The 16,488-nt window shown below is 48.6% G+C and overlaps 1 protein-coding gene across 2 annotated transcripts in view; it reads right to left on the bottom strand.

The window, feature by feature from the left end:
* The window catches only part of ZNF618 (zinc finger protein 618), a 163,027-nt gene extending 150,124 nt beyond the window's left edge, over positions 1–12,903 (bottom strand). For both annotated transcript variants that reach the window (XM_074924112.1, XM_074924113.1), the window contains exon 1: positions 12,712–12,903. In XM_074924112.1, coding sequence (XP_074780213.1) covers positions 12,712–12,759 — 48 coding nt within the window. In that variant the 5' untranslated portion in view covers positions 12,760–12,903. The remainder of the gene's footprint in view (positions 1–12,711) is intronic.
* Positions 12,904–16,488: the final 3,585 nt, after the last annotated feature.

The following is a 16,488-nucleotide window of genomic DNA, read 5'->3' as shown; positions in this document are numbered from 1 at the left end:
GAAACAGATCGCTGAAAGAGTAAAACCTGATTTTAAAAGAGAAAAATCAAACACACAAGCACCAGAAGCCCACCAGATTCTGGTATAAATCAAGCACTGAGGAAAGATATATCCACAGGATAAAAACTTAACTTCTTTGCACCACTCCTCACTTGTGACAGAGCTCAGCAATTCCCCTCCTGGACTCTTCCTTCATCAGGAATGAGCTGAGTATCTGCCTCAAACTGAAGGGTCACCATAAAAAGATGCAGGCTGTAACAGAAAAAAAAATAATCTACAGGGCCAGACAGTATCCATCCAAAAGTCCGAAAGGCACTGAGCTATTAAAATTACCTAGCTACCACAAAACCACTGCTATCAACCTAAGAACCAGAAAGTAAAGAATGAGATCCCACCTTAGAAGAGATACAAGGAACTACGAACCGCAAACTTCATTTTGGTAGTAGAACAGTTAGTAGAAACAGCAATTAGAAAAATAATACTAAAATTCACTGTTCACATAGATAAAAAAAGAAACACCAGGAATCAATACAGCTTCTGGAGATAGTCATAACTCACAGCTACGAGGACTGTTGGCAAGAGTCAATGTGCCAGTAGGAAAGGGTGAGGAAGCGGTGTAGCATACCTGAACTTCCAAAAAGCCTTGGACATGAAGGCTCTTACGGCAAGGACACTCACAATACCTTCATATGCACAGGATAAAGTAAGAAGTCATCTCATTATCAACTCATTAAAGGATGGAAAATAAAGGGCAGAAATAGTTCGTTATCACAGTGGGGTCCCCCAGACATCTGCTCTATACACCAAGTAAGATCTGGAGAAAGTAACACACTGGAGGAAAAATAACGACATACACAACATCAAGGTATCTAAATCAGACATTAGCATGCACAAAAGCAATCGAGGAGACACCGAGGGCACTTCTCCAGCAGTGCGAGCGTGGATTTGATGGTAGCCAGCAAGGCAACAACTAATTATGAGTAAAGACACAGAAAATGGGATGATGCATAGAGCTGCATCCATAGCACTGTGCATAGTTTTGGTGATCCCCCCTTGAAAGCGACTGCAGAAATAAAACAGGAAGAAAGGAAGCAAAGGAATGCAACAGGGGTGATCTACTGAAAGAAAATCCCATGGCGTGTACAGCCCCCAGGATGGGCAGGGAGAAGGGGCACGCAGGGCAGCTGGGTCACTGCTTCCCAAAGCACAAAGCTAAACCTCAAAAATAAACCCCACAAGCAAGGGAAAGCAAATATTTTTCACGCTCCTATTTGCCTAAATAAGTCACAGATGTTGTAATTATCCAAATCATTGCCTCAGCAGTCGGTAACGCCAGGCTACTGAAAATCCACATAGCGAGGGACTGCAGCACATCCTGGGGACAAGATACGAGGAGCCTTCCAAAGGGTGGGCACAGCACTGCGAAGCAGAGGTGTGAATTAAACTGCTGCACGCTACACCTGCCCGAGTGGAAAAGAAAGCTAGTACTAGTAAATCACCTGCCCCGTACCTGGAGTTATACAGGACACAGGTATAAGACAGTTCCTGCCCTACAGAACTTGCTGGCAAAGCTGCAGGCTCACAGGGAAACACAGAAAAGAGTTTGCAATACTATTCTTCACACTGATGTAGTTGGTCACCACCCAACACCTGGTGATGCAGAACTGGAAATCAAAGCTGCTGATGGCTTGAGCACCTCATATCAAAAGGCATCCCCCATACAGGAGAGGGCACAAGAACATCTAGGGAGGGTAGGAGAAACCACGGACCTGAACACGAGACAGCAGCGAGCTTGTGCAAAGAGACAGATCTGGAGACGTGGCTTAGAGCAAAATTGCTTCGGTCTTGAAATACAGGGACAGCGAAACACAGCAATGCAGAAAGTCAAAGGAAAATACCGGAGGATGGATTCGCAGACGTGTCCAAGAGGGGAAAAATGGTTATAATCCAACATCTCACCTTCCTCATGCTGAATTATTATTAGTTCTTGCACATAAATTAGTAATGGAGCCTGCACGTTTGCTGGGTCCTCAGCTTTGCTGGGAGATGCTCTTCAAGTCAGCTTTGGGTCACCTTTGAAACCCCTAAACTATCTCCAGAACGAAAGAACAGTCCCAAATTCTTCGCATTTACAACTTGCTGCTATGTCTACTCGGAAAAATCTAACACAAATAATTGGACAAAAAGTTTTAAAGTTATGATGTCCCAAAAAAAAAAAAATGCTTCTGCAGTTTGCTTTTGAAAAATTTCCTACTGCTTTTTTGGGTTTGTGGGATCATTAAAATAGCTGAGCTGGGAACGTCATTTACTTCGTTGGTTTTGCTAAGAAAGAGTACCTTCTGGGATGGAACAGTGGGGACGTTTATGGGGGAAAAAAGGCTTTTTGTGAACAAAATGGATTCAACTATTCATATGCAAAATAGACCAAATGATTATTTATAGAACAAACTATTATAACATGATCAAACTTCAAATATTAGGAAAAAAAACCCACAACACTTGGGCATAAAAGAAACTAAACTATATTATTCTTGGTGCCAGAATACTTCTAAATGAAAGCATGCATTAATGGAATATCTTCCTTGTATTTATTGCATAAGAGCTCTCTTGTCATAGAGAGAGTTAAGGTAGAGGGATGGTGTGTTTTGGAAACAACACTGGCTGAACACTTGAAAATTACATGAATCCAGAGGAGAAACGTAATTTTTTTTTTTTCTATTTTTGGGTGTGAGGAAGGAAGAGGCTTGAAAAATGTAAATATTCTAATGCCATTTTCCCTCCAGAACGATAGTTTACTCATTATGATATTCTCTTAACAAAACTAAATCCTTCTGTCCTGCAGAGTCAAAGGGATAGGCTGAAGCACATTTTTATATTTGAATTTGTAATATGAATTAGGTACCATTTTACTGCAGTCAAAGCTACTTGTGGGGAAATTTAACCACAAGCCTAAATCCCTGCAGGACTGGTCCCTAAGTGAATTACTAAGCAGAACAAAAATTAAAGCACTGAAGATTAAAAAAAAAAAAAAAAAACAACAACCAAACCACACATCCTATGAGGAAAAGTCAAGATACAAATGGAAAATTCCTTCCTGGCTCCATGGATGCTAATTGCATACCTTATGCTAGGAGCTGAGTATCATAAATTTCCACATATATATTTAATTAGGTTAATTTGTAAAATGTAGACATATGTCTGCTTAAAGTAGACAGGAACATTTCATTTTATACATTTTAAATATCACATAATGAACTACAATCACAAACACTGTTTATGCGGAGTAGGAAGGCCAAAGAGCTCTCCATAAAACAAGGAAAGCACAAACATTTACAAGTCAGACAAACAAACATCCACAACATGTGACTGCTATCTCCTCGGTGTTATCAGAAACCAAAAGCAAATGGAGCATTCTCAGTGAATCTACTTTTTACCAACTAAACCAATTAAGGCTATGGCATTTAAAAAAAAAAAAAAAATACATGCAAGGTTTCAGGAAAAGGGCCTCCTGTTTTTCTCTATTCTGGGGTGGTTTTTCTCATTTACAAATGGCACCACTATTTCCACCGAGGATGCTCCAGTGGACTCATGCCTACATCCCTCTGATGTCTGCAAGCATCTTCCAGGAGCAGGAATTGCACTGCTGCTCTCAGATCACGTGTGATACAACTTGGACCCTGCAAACTTGCTCCAGATGTATTTTGCCTCCACCTAATGCAATTTATTTGGATACATTTGTGTTTTTTATTTCTCGCCCAGCATCCTCCCTGGCTCCTGGCTGAGCAGATCCCCCTCCAAGCCTGTCTCTCTGGCAGCATCCTAACAAACCCAATTAAGGAGAAACACTAATTCCAACTGCTGTTATCACCAACCAGCCAAATTTATAGGCCTCTAAAAGACAGATAAGAAGGTGAAATATCCCTTCCTCGGACTTCATATGCAGTATGCCTCAGTGGTATGAACCATAACCAGATAGCCAACGCCACATGCCCCGAAGCAGTCTGAACACAAGAGAGCCAGAACACTTCCGGGTCTTTAATTGTTAACTCCTTCACTGGCAAAGTTTACCTCCAGCCCTGCTAGCCCACACTGGTCCCACCAGCTTGTGCCCACCGCCAAACACCCAGTCGGCAACCCCAGGGCCACCGACTGATGGGTCCCAATCCGTCCCCCACTGCCGCTGACACGACAGTCATTCCAAGAATGCACCCGGGCATCTCAAGAGCCTGATGTGGGCTCCTGTCGATGGCACCACCCGATTGCAAAGATAAATCCTCCTGATTCCCAAGGGGATTTTCAGATCCCCTCTGCTAAGAGTCCGAGTCAAATCCAGCTGTGCCTCCGTACACAGGTTTCAAAAATGCATACAGAAATTTAAAAAGGTATTTTGTTTCCAGCAAATCATTATCCTGTGTCCTTACAACCCTCTCTTCCCACCCTTAAAATTACAAATATCACAAAAGCCGGTAAAAGCTCAGAATAAAGCACATCAGACCTCAAGTGACAGATGTACACCCAGAAATCAGTAGCTGTTCTTGGGTTTCAAGCAATGGACCTACCAGAGCTGTCTGCACACTGCTCACTGGGATGCTCTCAGCTCAGTTTCCAAGCTACATCCAACAGTCTGCAGACTTAATAGAAGATAATGTACAAATCTGCTGAAATAGGGTTTCACCCATTCTCCTCTCATGTAGCCAAGTAATTAGAATAATAATTAAAAAAAAAATCTCACCAAAATACCAACACCTTGTTTTCAGGCGTGTACCCCAAAGGTTCTGCAGCACCCAAGCCCTGCCCAAGGACCACGACCACGCTCTCCTCCCAAAGGAGCTTTGGGTTTTCCTCCAGGTTCCCCTCCTGGCTCTCCCACACCAGCAGAACTCTTGGCTTTGGCTGCAGAGTTTTGAAAACTGAGGTTTAATATTTCTAAAAATAGGTCCAAAGCAATTAAATACTTGCACTAAAATTGTTCTCAAGGTACTGGAAGCAGAACCTAAATGACGGGCCTTCAATGCAAGCACACCCAACTTCATCTGAAAACTCACTTCTGCTGCTATTTTCAGGAAAGGCAGGAAAGGATACCTACACCCACACAGAGTAAAAGATGAACTTCCAAAAAATTACCTGCTGCCTGAATGCATCTAGTAAAATGAAATCACAACAAGTATTAAAACCTGAAGACCCTGGAAACACAGTGGTGCCATCAGGGTACCAGCACTGGGACGTGACCACGTTTGGCCCCTCGCAGCTGCTCAATGAGAGCCTTACTCAGCTCACAGCCAATGGAAAGGTCTGACAAACATGGCTCTTCTCACTTCCATCAGTTGCCGAGATACTGAACCTGGTCTGATAACACCCCTAATCTCCAAAACAGGACAGAGGTTACAGACGGCTCGCTGAGCTCCTGTGTTATCTGACACAAGTGTGGCTGAGCCCCTTGCCAGTATGGATCCAACAGCCCACGCAGCATCCCAGACTCACCGGACACCTGCACTCTCCATCCATGAGTGTCTCAGACACGTCCATATGCATAAACACGTACACACCTGTATTGATCCCTCATATATATGGCGACTCCTCGATGGCTTCAGCAGCAGCCCCCAGCCTCTGCTCCACACACTGACGTTCACGTTTCCCTGTGTCAGCCCGTTATCAGCACAGGCAAAACCTACAGTCTCTACTTTTCCACTTCCAGCCTTATTTTTCACATTATGCCAGCCAAACACAGATGCAAAACAAACAGGAGTACTGTAAATTACAAGTAAGGAAGTCCTTGCCTATACAATTAAATCTTTGCAGGTACAGTACACCAGATAAACCATTAAGTGCCCACTGAAGAGTGCTTTGGCAATACAGGTGAGAGAAATAACGACAGACTCCCAAGAAGAGCTACTCTATCAGAGAAACTGGTATGATGACATTGGTCCTACCCCCAAAAAGCATCACGTGTGGCCACCCCAGGCCCTTCACGTGGGGACAGTGGTGGGGACATGCACAGCCCCCCACCTGCCAGCCCTGCCAGGCTGACACAGCTCCGCAATTTCACCCCAAATGGACCGTGTGGCCTTCAGCTTCTCTGGAGGCAGCACAACTCCATTGAACACAAGTCTCATCACCCGGCAGGAGCCACAAACTCTGCCCTGATCTCATCCAAGAGTCACCTGGGCCCATCCACACCCACCGAGGCGCAAGCATGGGGGTTCAGTTGGTTCAACCTCCCCAGGAGGCACCACATGCCCTGTGCCCCCCACATATGATCTTCGCTCCCCAAGCTGCCTCACAGCATCCCAGTGTAAGCATTCACAGATGGGTCAATGAACTTGAACTAACATTCAATTGCCAGAAAGAGTGAAAAAATGTAGGGTGCAGAAACTCTTCTATATGGGTACAGAGGTGGTTTAAGTAGGGGCACATTGTCTCATCTGCTAATATCACTTCTACACAACTCATACCCTCAATGCTGTATCCTTCCCCAAATACACCTCTCTGAATAAGAAACTTCTTTGCAGTTGCACTTTCAAAGAGTACGGAAGAGGATCTTCTCTACTTAACCTCTTTTTCTGCCATGTCTTACACTGCTCACTTTAGAAGCAACAAAGACTCAAAGAAATAAAACACAAGTAACGCAGAAAAGCCACCATGCAGCTTGCCCGACATCTCCACGTGCATTTACATACGCAGTAGCGTCGGTGTACGATATTCGCATTACAGGAGATCACCTTTGTCCATCATTTTGGTATTCGACCAGCATGCACACATTTCAGAGGCTAGCAAAGCAATTTCTGTGTGGGAAGAGCCCAGACTGCTGACTCCAGCCCAAAAGGAAGACCAACGCTCACTCTCAACTTCACACACCACGTCCCACCAATGGCAATGAGAGTACTCAACAGGACAGAGCAAATAAGGCCCAAGACTATGGGAGGATAGATTCGAGGCCTAAATACCCAACATCAACCAAGGGAAAGCAATCCTGCCTTTATAAACACCCTGTCCAAGGAGTGGGACATGACAGCTTTGATGTCTTCAGCATGCACGTGTCTTGGGAAGGGACCTGCTCCCCAGGAAGGGCTTCTCCTTCAGACCTTCCCTTCTTCTGAATAAGACACAAGCCTGCAGCAAATGTCCCACAACTCACCTACACATGCAACAGCTACAGGTGCATCTCAGCTTTCCCGAGACCAGGCACCAAACTCTGCTCCAGCCAGAGCCAACCATGCTGCTACAGCCACAGGCTTTTCAGAGAACCAACTGCTGCTGAAGCCACCCATCAACTCAATCCGCTATTATTAAATTTTGTATCCTCTTGATTATGTCCCCAAGGGAAAAGCTCTCTCTAGATATATTATGTCCTATATATTATGTATTTTATTATATATCTTATATATCTGACAATATATATATTAATTAATTTCCACTCCTTTTCTGCTACAACTTTACCCCACTCCCACTGTCGCCACAGCGACAAGGTAACCAGGAGCCACGCGCCATGCCTCTCCCACACAGGGCACACAGTCAACCCCTTCACCGTGCACCACGTGCCGCTGCCTTCCCAGGTCCTTCTTCCCACTCCTGGTGCCATGGCTTAAAAATTCAGCTCTCACGAAACTGCCGACAAGGCAGAGCCACTGTGACAAGCTGCACCAGAGTCGCGTACCACTGATGAAAGACGCATCGCAACCGGTTAGTTTTCATTCAGTATCCACGGTAAACAGCATCATTCACTTCTATTCCCTTGCTCCAGACAAATCAATGATTGTTAATGTAAAGTCAACACGTCCAGATGTAGTTTGCATACTAGTTAACCACTAAATTGGCTTCATATAGTACAAAATAATCAAGAGACATTCAAGGAACCAAACAAAAGCAAAAAGGAGGCAGATGACTAACAAACCATAGAAGACCTTTAAAAACTAGAAATTTCTTCCCCAAAACAGACGGTATGGCCAAACTGAATCCATAAATGTGAAATTCTAAATATATGTTAACCACAGATGCTCAGAAATTTAGAAATTACGAGACATAAATATCTCCTGGTGCCATTTACTCATGTCCCTCACCAAAAAGCAACAGCAACCTCCAGCTGCGCCCACAACCCCTGTCCAGGCACCTCTTCCCCTCGCCCTCCCCTTTCAGTGCCCACTTGGCACACGATGTAGATTGTACAAATAGGGCCTAATCCTGCAAACGGCACCTCTGTCAAAGTTCACGTCTATGGGCAGCTCCCCACGACTGCAGGACTAACTCTGTCCCTTTCACAGCTCCCAGCACCATTAATACACAAATAATTGCTTATGTGGATCTGAGTATGAACTGAAGCAACCCCCAGCGCCCTGCATAATACCAGCAGGTTGAGGCAGGATCCAGCAAACCCTTCTGCATATGCAACATGCTTCCTGCACGCACCTGGTCCCAGAGAAGCTACCTGGGTTGGGCGACCACATGCTGCCCTGCGCGGACAACACCTGCACCGAGCCGCTTCCAAAACCCGAGTGATGCCCGAGATGATCAAGCTGGGGCTGACGGCGGCTCAATTCGCAACGCCAGGGGCCCCGAAAGGTGCAATTCCCCAAACCACGCTCCCACCCAGAGCCAGCATGGCCCCTAGGGGACTTGTGCTGTGGGGAACTGCACCACGGGCAGCAGCCAGCACCAGGGGCTGAGCCCCACCACACCACGGTGGAAAGGTCCAAATCCTTCAAGAGGCACAGCATCCAAAGAACCTGGCACAAATCCTGAATCCGTATCAGCACAAGCCTTATGGCAGGTTTCAACCTTCCCCCTCCCCCCTCCCGCCCCCAAAATTAAATTAATCTAATTTTTAGAACACTAATTTCACTACCACACTTGCATAATTGCAAACTTGACTGTGCATCACCAGGGCCACGAGACTGCACCCGTGAACTGAACTATTCACGGCGTTGCATTATGGCAGTGATATATATTTAAATTATTCTGGAGTTATGCGAATAGCGTCGTAAGGTTTTATATGGCGCTTGTGTAAATATTATCTACTCCTTTAATAATATTATGTCTATTTTCATCCAGGGATGAAAATATGTCTATTTTCATCCTCACTGAGGATGAAGTACTTTAAATTTTTCGTTTTAAAAAGAATACATTTCAGTTATGTCACAAGAAATCTGTTGGTATTGCTCTGCTGGCCTCCCTTCCTCCCCCTCCCCCTTCCAGGCTGCCAAACAGCACTTTTTAACATGATAAATATCGATCAACTTTCCAGGAGGAAAAAAAAAAAAAAAAAAAAAAGAAATCCCTCTGAAAGCAGACTGCAATGAAAAATTATGAAAAAATTTTCAAGCAGGAGGTTTCTCCTGGAAGGACATGGACACACAGAAAGGTTAGATTCAGAAACCCATTACAACCTCAAGCGTAGCTTTTCATCACTGGCGGAACGTATAATGGAAGCCGTTGTTTAAAAGAAACTGATATACACAGAGTTAAAGACTGTAAAGGTTGCGGTACACACACCTACGGTATGACAGCATCCCCACAAGTTGCAGCCGAGTACTATGGCATTGCATTTTCATCTCTGCAGAGGAGACGTGCAACACGCAAACCCATTTCAAATATCGACAGAAAATTCACTTATTCCCAGAACAGCTGAAAATGGGTTAACACAGATATATACTCAGGCCTTTCAAGTTTCAATTCCTCTATTTTAGGACAGCCTGAGAAACTTTAAAGATATAACTGTAAAACGCTGTCACTCTGACCCAAAATTGAATATACGTCTTTATTTGTAATTAAAATGCAGCACCCATCAATGTGTCCCCCCCAATCCCAAAGCACAGCCATAGTGCTATTCCCCAGATCGGGGGGGGAGAAGGTGTGGGACTGGGCAGAGAAAAAGCAGCATCAAAAGATCTCCGTTTGGAAAAAAAGTATGAAACCTTTTAAAAAAAAAATTACAGCTAACCAATTTCTTTGGGTATAATCACAGAGTAAGTCAAAGTTACGGGGTGCAGCTCAAGGAAGGGAATTCTTGGAGTGTAATATGGAAAAGCCACCACGCTAAAGCTTCCTGGATGAAACCATGAATAAAATATTTTCTGGGATTGTTTAATCCAATTTAGAGCATTGTGTGTAATTTTCACCCATATGTGCGACCCCGCTCTAACTGCACCACTGCTGGTCTGTCACCGTGGTACTCCCTTCATTATTTGCTAAAAAAGAGATTCAGGAAGAGGGTGGGTCTTCTTCATATGGGGGGGGGGGGGAGGGGGGGGGAATAAAAGCAAAAATATTTCAGAGTATTTCAGACACTTCAGAGTATTTTCTCCTCCACCCAAGAGTTACCCTGCTTGGCAAATTTTTTCCAACGTCCCCCCCACTTTGAACAACCCAAAACGTGAAAAAAGGGGGAGGAGAGTCAAAAACAGCCCCTGCACCCTGAATTCACCAGCCATTCCTGCCTAATTTCCAGCAAATACCAAGTTACAGTGAAATAAAAATCAAAACAGAAAAAAAAAAAAAGGCAAAAAAAACAACAAACTTTTCAAGGCTTTTGAGATTCAGATTTAAAAATTCGTTCTGGATTGAAATTTAATTTTTTTTTAAGCGTCTGGATTTCAGCATTTGCGGGTGGGTGCCTAGAAGCTCCAGAAACTCACTTCGGAGTTCAAAATTTAAAAATGCCTTTTTCAAAAAAAAAAAAAAAAAAAACAAAACCTGCTGCAGCTGTGGAGCCAGCCATCTTGCTATTTTGTCCCCATTTTAGAGAGGAGACTGTGTCAAGGTTGGTAAAACTCAACGTTGACCTAATCTTTCCCTTCCTCTCCCTCCCCCACTTTTGGGTGGAAAGGCCATGTATCTCTCCCATATTGCTTTTTTCTTGAAACAATGCATCTTTCAGTGCTCTTTTGTTATTTATTTTTAAAAAGATCAATACCAAGACCCCACTATTCAAGGGCAACCCTACAATAATAAACCAGTGTGTTCACAGTCCAGAACTCACAGGCACCCCGTAACAGCAAAATAATAGGAACATAACAGCATTTAAAAAAAACAAAGCCAAAAAAATTATGAAAAAAAGATTTTCAATTCAAACTCCAGAAAGGCTTTATAGTAAAAGTCAAGGAGAAAAAGGATTTTGGAATTGTGAAAAATATCATGGCTGAGCCCTTTAAAGGCACTTTAGTTTTACTGCTTGAAAAAAAAAATCAAAATCACTAAATCTGCAATTATTTTTTCACAATATTGTTAATTATGCATATTCATAATATCATGGCGGACCTTCTAATAAACCTGTGTAAATACAAGATTTATAGGATCCACAGTATCTGGAGTTGTTACAGTGTGTGTGTTTAAAAAAAGAAAAAACAAACCCTACTATGGAAATTTTTTTCTTTACAAAAGAAGTAGGAAATTAAATGCTGGAAACTATGTTTTAATTATGCCAGGAGAAACCATCAGAAAAGCCAAGAAATTCAAAAATAAATCTGACATTCGACTCTTAATTTTGCTTGTCCTCGTGTTTTCCTGGACTGTGTTTAGAACCTCATTGTTTAAGAGCAGTTTTGCATGAAATCCAAAATCACCAAAAAAAAAAAAAAAAATTTGGGTGTGTCCACAGCAAATTTTCTATGCTCTAATTTTCCTGCAAAACTCCTCATTTGAAACAAATAACTTTAAGCACTGCAGCAAAAAATCAGTTTTGGCACTGCGTGCTGCACAAGTTCAAAATTACAATGAAGTACAATTCATAATTGCTCCGTAACAGCAATTCTCCCACTTTCCCAAACTAATCACTTTATAGCAGCTCATCCAGGGGTGCCCATCTCAAACTTGAATTTACTTGCATTTCCGAGCACTCTGCTGCTCCCGGGCTCCGTTCTCCTCCAGAAAAGGGGGTGGGGTGGGGGTGGGGTGGGGGGAAACCTGAATTCATTCAAATTCCAGCTTAATTTTCATTTACATATTAGCTGGGCTTTGCCTTCACAGGGACAAAAATGAAATTTGCGGGGCGAGCCGGACGCACCCGGGGGCTGCGGCGGGGAGACCCGGCCGCGCACCGCCCCGCCAGCCCCAACTTTCTTGAAAAAATAAGAAATAGCAGAATATTTCCTTTTTTTTTTTTTTTTCCAATTTTAATTTCTTTTTTTATTTACGAAATAGTCTCCTCTAGGTGGCGTCGTTTTAATGGAAAAAAAAAAAAAAAAAAAAAAACACCCTACCGTTCGGGAGGAAAATTAGAGAAGGGAAGAAAAAAAAAAAAAAAAAAAAAAAAAAGGCAAAAGCCCCGAGAAGGGGAGCGGGGGAGCGGCAGGCCGCAGGTCGGCGGGCCCGGAGCGCGGAGCCGGCCGGGCCGGGCCGGGCCGGGGGCAGGCGGGCGGGCGGGCGGGCCGGGGTGCGGGCGCCGGGCCGGGCCGGGCCGCGGCCGGCGGCTCGTGTCCCCGCCGACATGGCTGCTGCGCGCCGCTTTGTTTTCCGCCCCGGCCCGAGGGAGGCGGCGGGGCCGGTGCGGGCCGCGGCGGTCCGGGCAGCCGTGCCCCGGCGGCGCCCCCCGCGCACTGCGCCAAAGCGCCGCCGGCGGGGCTCCGCGACGGGGCGGCTGCGGCTGCCGCCCCTTCCCTTCCCTTCGCTTCCCTCCCCGCTCCCGCTCCCTTCCCTCCCCGCTCCCGTCCTTCTCCCGTCCCTTCCTCCCCGCTCCCTCCGCCTCCCCCCGGGGGACGCGCCGGCCGGCCGCCGCCTTACCTGCGCGCCCGCCGCCGCCGCCGGAGCGGAGCCGTCCGGCTGGTTCATGGGGCTGGGGCGGGAGGCAGGCGAGCCCCGCGCCGCCGGGGCCTGCGATCCGCCGCGCACAATGCCGGCGCCGCCGCCGCCGCCGCTGCCTCCTTTCCGCCCTCCCAGGAGCGGCGAGTGGGGGCGATGCCCCCGCTGCGCGGGTGGGCGGCTCGCCGGGCTGCTGCAGCCCCCCTTCCCCCCGGGGGCATGGGCCGGGGCGGCCGCCGCGGGCACGGGCGCTGCCGCTAGCGGCGCGGCGCGCAGGGCTGGGCGGGCGCCTCCCGCTGCCGAGCCCGCGCCGCCGCCGCCGCCATCACGAGCCGCTCTGGGGGCAGCTCCAGCCGCAGCGCGCTCGCAGCCAGCGGCGGCGGGAGAAAGGGGCTGAGTCTGGCCCAGCGCGGGAGCCGCGCCGCGCCGCCGGCCGGCCCTGCGCTGCCCTCCGCCCCCGCGCGGCCCCGGCCCGGCCCGGCCCGGCCCCGCGCTCCGGGCACTGCCGCGCCGCGGCCGCCCAGCCCGGCCGCCGCCGCCGCCCGGCGGGCGCGGGGCCGCTCCGCGCTGTGGGGCCGCCGCCGCGGCGCCCCCCCGGGGGGCGGCAAGGCGGCGGGGGGGGAGGCGGGATGGGGCCCGTGGCCGGCCCCCGGGGAGCGCGGGCAGAGCGCCGGGGCCGGGCCCCGCGGGCGTCGAGGCGGCCTTCGGGGCCGCGGCGGGGGGCGAGCGCCCGGCGGGCCGGAGCCGGGCCGGGAGCGCGGGGGCTGCGGGTCGGCGCCCCCCGGCAGCCGGCGCCGGCCTCTGGGGAGGGGGCGGCCGCAGCTCGCGGCGGCGGGGGGGCGAAGCGGCGCCCGAGCTGAGACGGGGCCCGAGGGGACGGACGGGACCGGCCGAGGGCCGGGGCAGCATCGCCCCTGCCTCGTGCTCGGCCCCCGCAGCGCGCCCCTGGCCCGCGGCTCCACCGGCCCCCCCGGCCCCGAAGCGCCCGGCCGCTGCGCGCGTGTCTCCCCCCACACGCTGGGGAGCGGTCGCGCCGTGGGGCCAAACGGAGGAAAGACTTTTCCCCCCCCGCCCTCGCCGCGCTCATCCCGCCGCCGCCTCCCTCCGCGAAGGGCTTCTCCCTGCACGTGCTCGCGACGCCCGGTGCCGCTCGCCCAACTCGGGCTGTTTTGCCCCCAAAAAGCAGCCAGCGGTGCGCTGCTTCCCCGGGGAAACAAATGTGCAGCTTCTGCCTCTGCAGAACCGTAAACCCAACTGCACCTCGCGCACACCCGCTCCTTTTCTCCCCTGTGAAGAACTGCCAAAACGAGCCATTAACGGTGTTAATAAAATAACCTGAACCCGTGGATTTCCCTGCCCCGGCCTGTGACACCCTCTTTCCCAGGAGCTCCACAAAGCTAGACATTTGGGGGGAGTCGACACAGGTTTTGTTCTCGTTGCCCAGACTAAAGATAGCTTCAAAAACATTGCGAAACACAAGGTTTTTTTTTCTTAATATCTCTCATGCAGATTCCATTCCAAAACGCCGTACGGTCAGATAATGTAATTACAGAGCTAAATAAAAACAAAGGGGCAGGGGAATTGCTGGAGACGTTGGGCAAGGGAACATGTTTTCCGAATGAGCTTAGAAGGGATGTGGGAAGGCAAGAGGCAAAAACCACTCGTGAGGCTCTTTCACCCCCAGCGTCGGCATGAAAAGGAGCCAGAAGGAATCCCCCGTGACCAGAATAAAGCAAAGTTGGGTGTTTAACGAGAGAGTTTGAGGAAGGTTTGGGGGAAAAATGACATTTTGTCATGGAGTTTGCAGGCTGAGAAGGCGCTCCTTGCTGAAGTCAAAGCCTGGAGAGAAAAGATCCCCAGCCCTCTGTACCGCCATGTCCGAGGGCCCGTTTGAAGCAGTCGCTGCGTGCTTGTCACCCTCTTCAGCTATAGAGCATCACAGCTCACAGCGCCTTGGCCAACCATTCATCACCCCTGCTGCTGAAAGACAAAACTGTGACTCACTTCTAGCCTAACCCTCTTTTGCTCCCTCTCGGTACATCTGGCACGTGGAAGAGCCTCCTGCCACCCCGTGTCCATGAGCCACGTATGTAATTCATCCCTTTGCCTTCTTTTGGCATCTTTCTTCCCTCTGGAAGGAGAGTATTGGAGCTCTCCAAGCTTCCTCAGCCCAAACCTTCTCCCATCTCTTCTGACCATGGACACAAGAGGGATGCAGGAATCGAGCAGCAACCAAGAAGCTGCCAGAGGCACCGGTCAGGTCTTTTTCATGTGTATTTTAAAATGGTCTTACAGTCTGCTTTGGCTGTCCAGCTAGCACGGCCGTCGTGCTAGGTGATGGGGTTGGGGACCCGTGGGAGAGAGCGGCCAGTTCTTGGTCAGATCTCAGAGTCTGACATGTTCCCCCTGGGGGATCTGGTTGCTGGTCAGTCTTGGCTTTGGGAAACCTGCCGTCCAAAACCAGCATGTGTTTCTACTGCTGAGCGTGGATTTCATGATGTTTGCACACAGCAAATACCATCCAGAGGTGATCCCTTCTGCCTGAAGAACAGGCCATTCCCCTCTGTCGGGGTGAGGTCTAATGCAGTATTCCACAAGTCGAGACATTTTGAGTGAGGAAATTTCTATTGATTAGGTCCAAGGAATTCCAAGGATGTTTTAATCCTGGCAGGGTGAGATATCTGTTGTGTCACTCAGGCTGAAGTCCCTCATGATGAGGTGGCCTTTTCTCCTTCATGTAAGGGACAGACGTTTCGGTCATGCCAGTCTGTCACTCTGGCAGCGTTCAGTGGGCCCTTCTGTCCTGACCCATAACAAGTTTTTGCTTTATCTCCAAAACTTCCCCATGATCAGTGACCGGAGCCTGAAAATCCACATCCTTACTTTTTTTAGTGACCTCAGACCTTCATTGGGTGACAACTATTGATGGGCCCAGCCAGTCAGGAGCTCTCCCCACCACATTTCAAAACTGACTTTCTAATACAGACCAATCTCTTTTTCTTTCTCATTCCAGTTCCCAGTGTCAGCGGGCAGAGGGCACAGTGGTGCTCACACCTCCGCAGGATTCCTAGCCTGGGAGCCCCAAATTCCTCCTGGGACCTCGGTGGCTGTGCAGCACCAGGCTTGTCATGAGTAACTCTGTGACTTCTCTCTGCTTTCCCACCTGTACAACAGTGCAGCAGCATGCTCCCCTATCTCCAGGGAAGCTCTATACTCATCGCAGACTGGAAATGCCATCCTGGTTGGAACCAGGAGTAAGTTCCTTGTAGGAGCCCACCTCTCACATGCTGGAGGAGGTAGGGTCCTGGCTGCAATATGCAGTAAACTGATGTGATAATACAATTAAAGATCATTATAAGGCACACACATCCGAGGGCTGGTTCTGCAAGCCTGATAATCTTTTAGTGTGCTGTATTTGCATGTGTTGCCCTAGCGTGTTTTTAAGGCCGGCAGCACAAACCGTCCCTATTCTATGAGAGTGTCGCAGTCTGCACAGCATCTCTCACAAGGTGATGGAGCACCCAGGGAGTCTGCGTGCTGCGGCATAGGCTTCTGCTTGAGCTGTTGTGTTGAGGACATTGGTAAAAGGAGAAGACTGCTGGGTGAACGAGTTGTTGGAGGTGCCACTTAGCCCCTGGAAAGGGTGTTACAATGCACAACTAACTCTGCTTTGCAAAAGTGAAGTCGAGGATGGAGTTAGGACACACTGGAGGTGAAGCCCAGCAAGGTGATGAGGATTCTCCATAACACACTTGTGTG

The sequence above is a fragment of the Athene noctua genome, chromosome 20, assembly GCF_965140245.1.
Source record: "Athene noctua chromosome 20, bAthNoc1.hap1.1, whole genome shotgun sequence".
Taxonomy (NCBI): Eukaryota; Metazoa; Chordata; class Aves; order Strigiformes; family Strigidae; genus Athene; species Athene noctua.
Note: the sequence above shows the minus strand (reverse complement) of the source record. Positions and strands in the feature narration are given on the sequence as shown.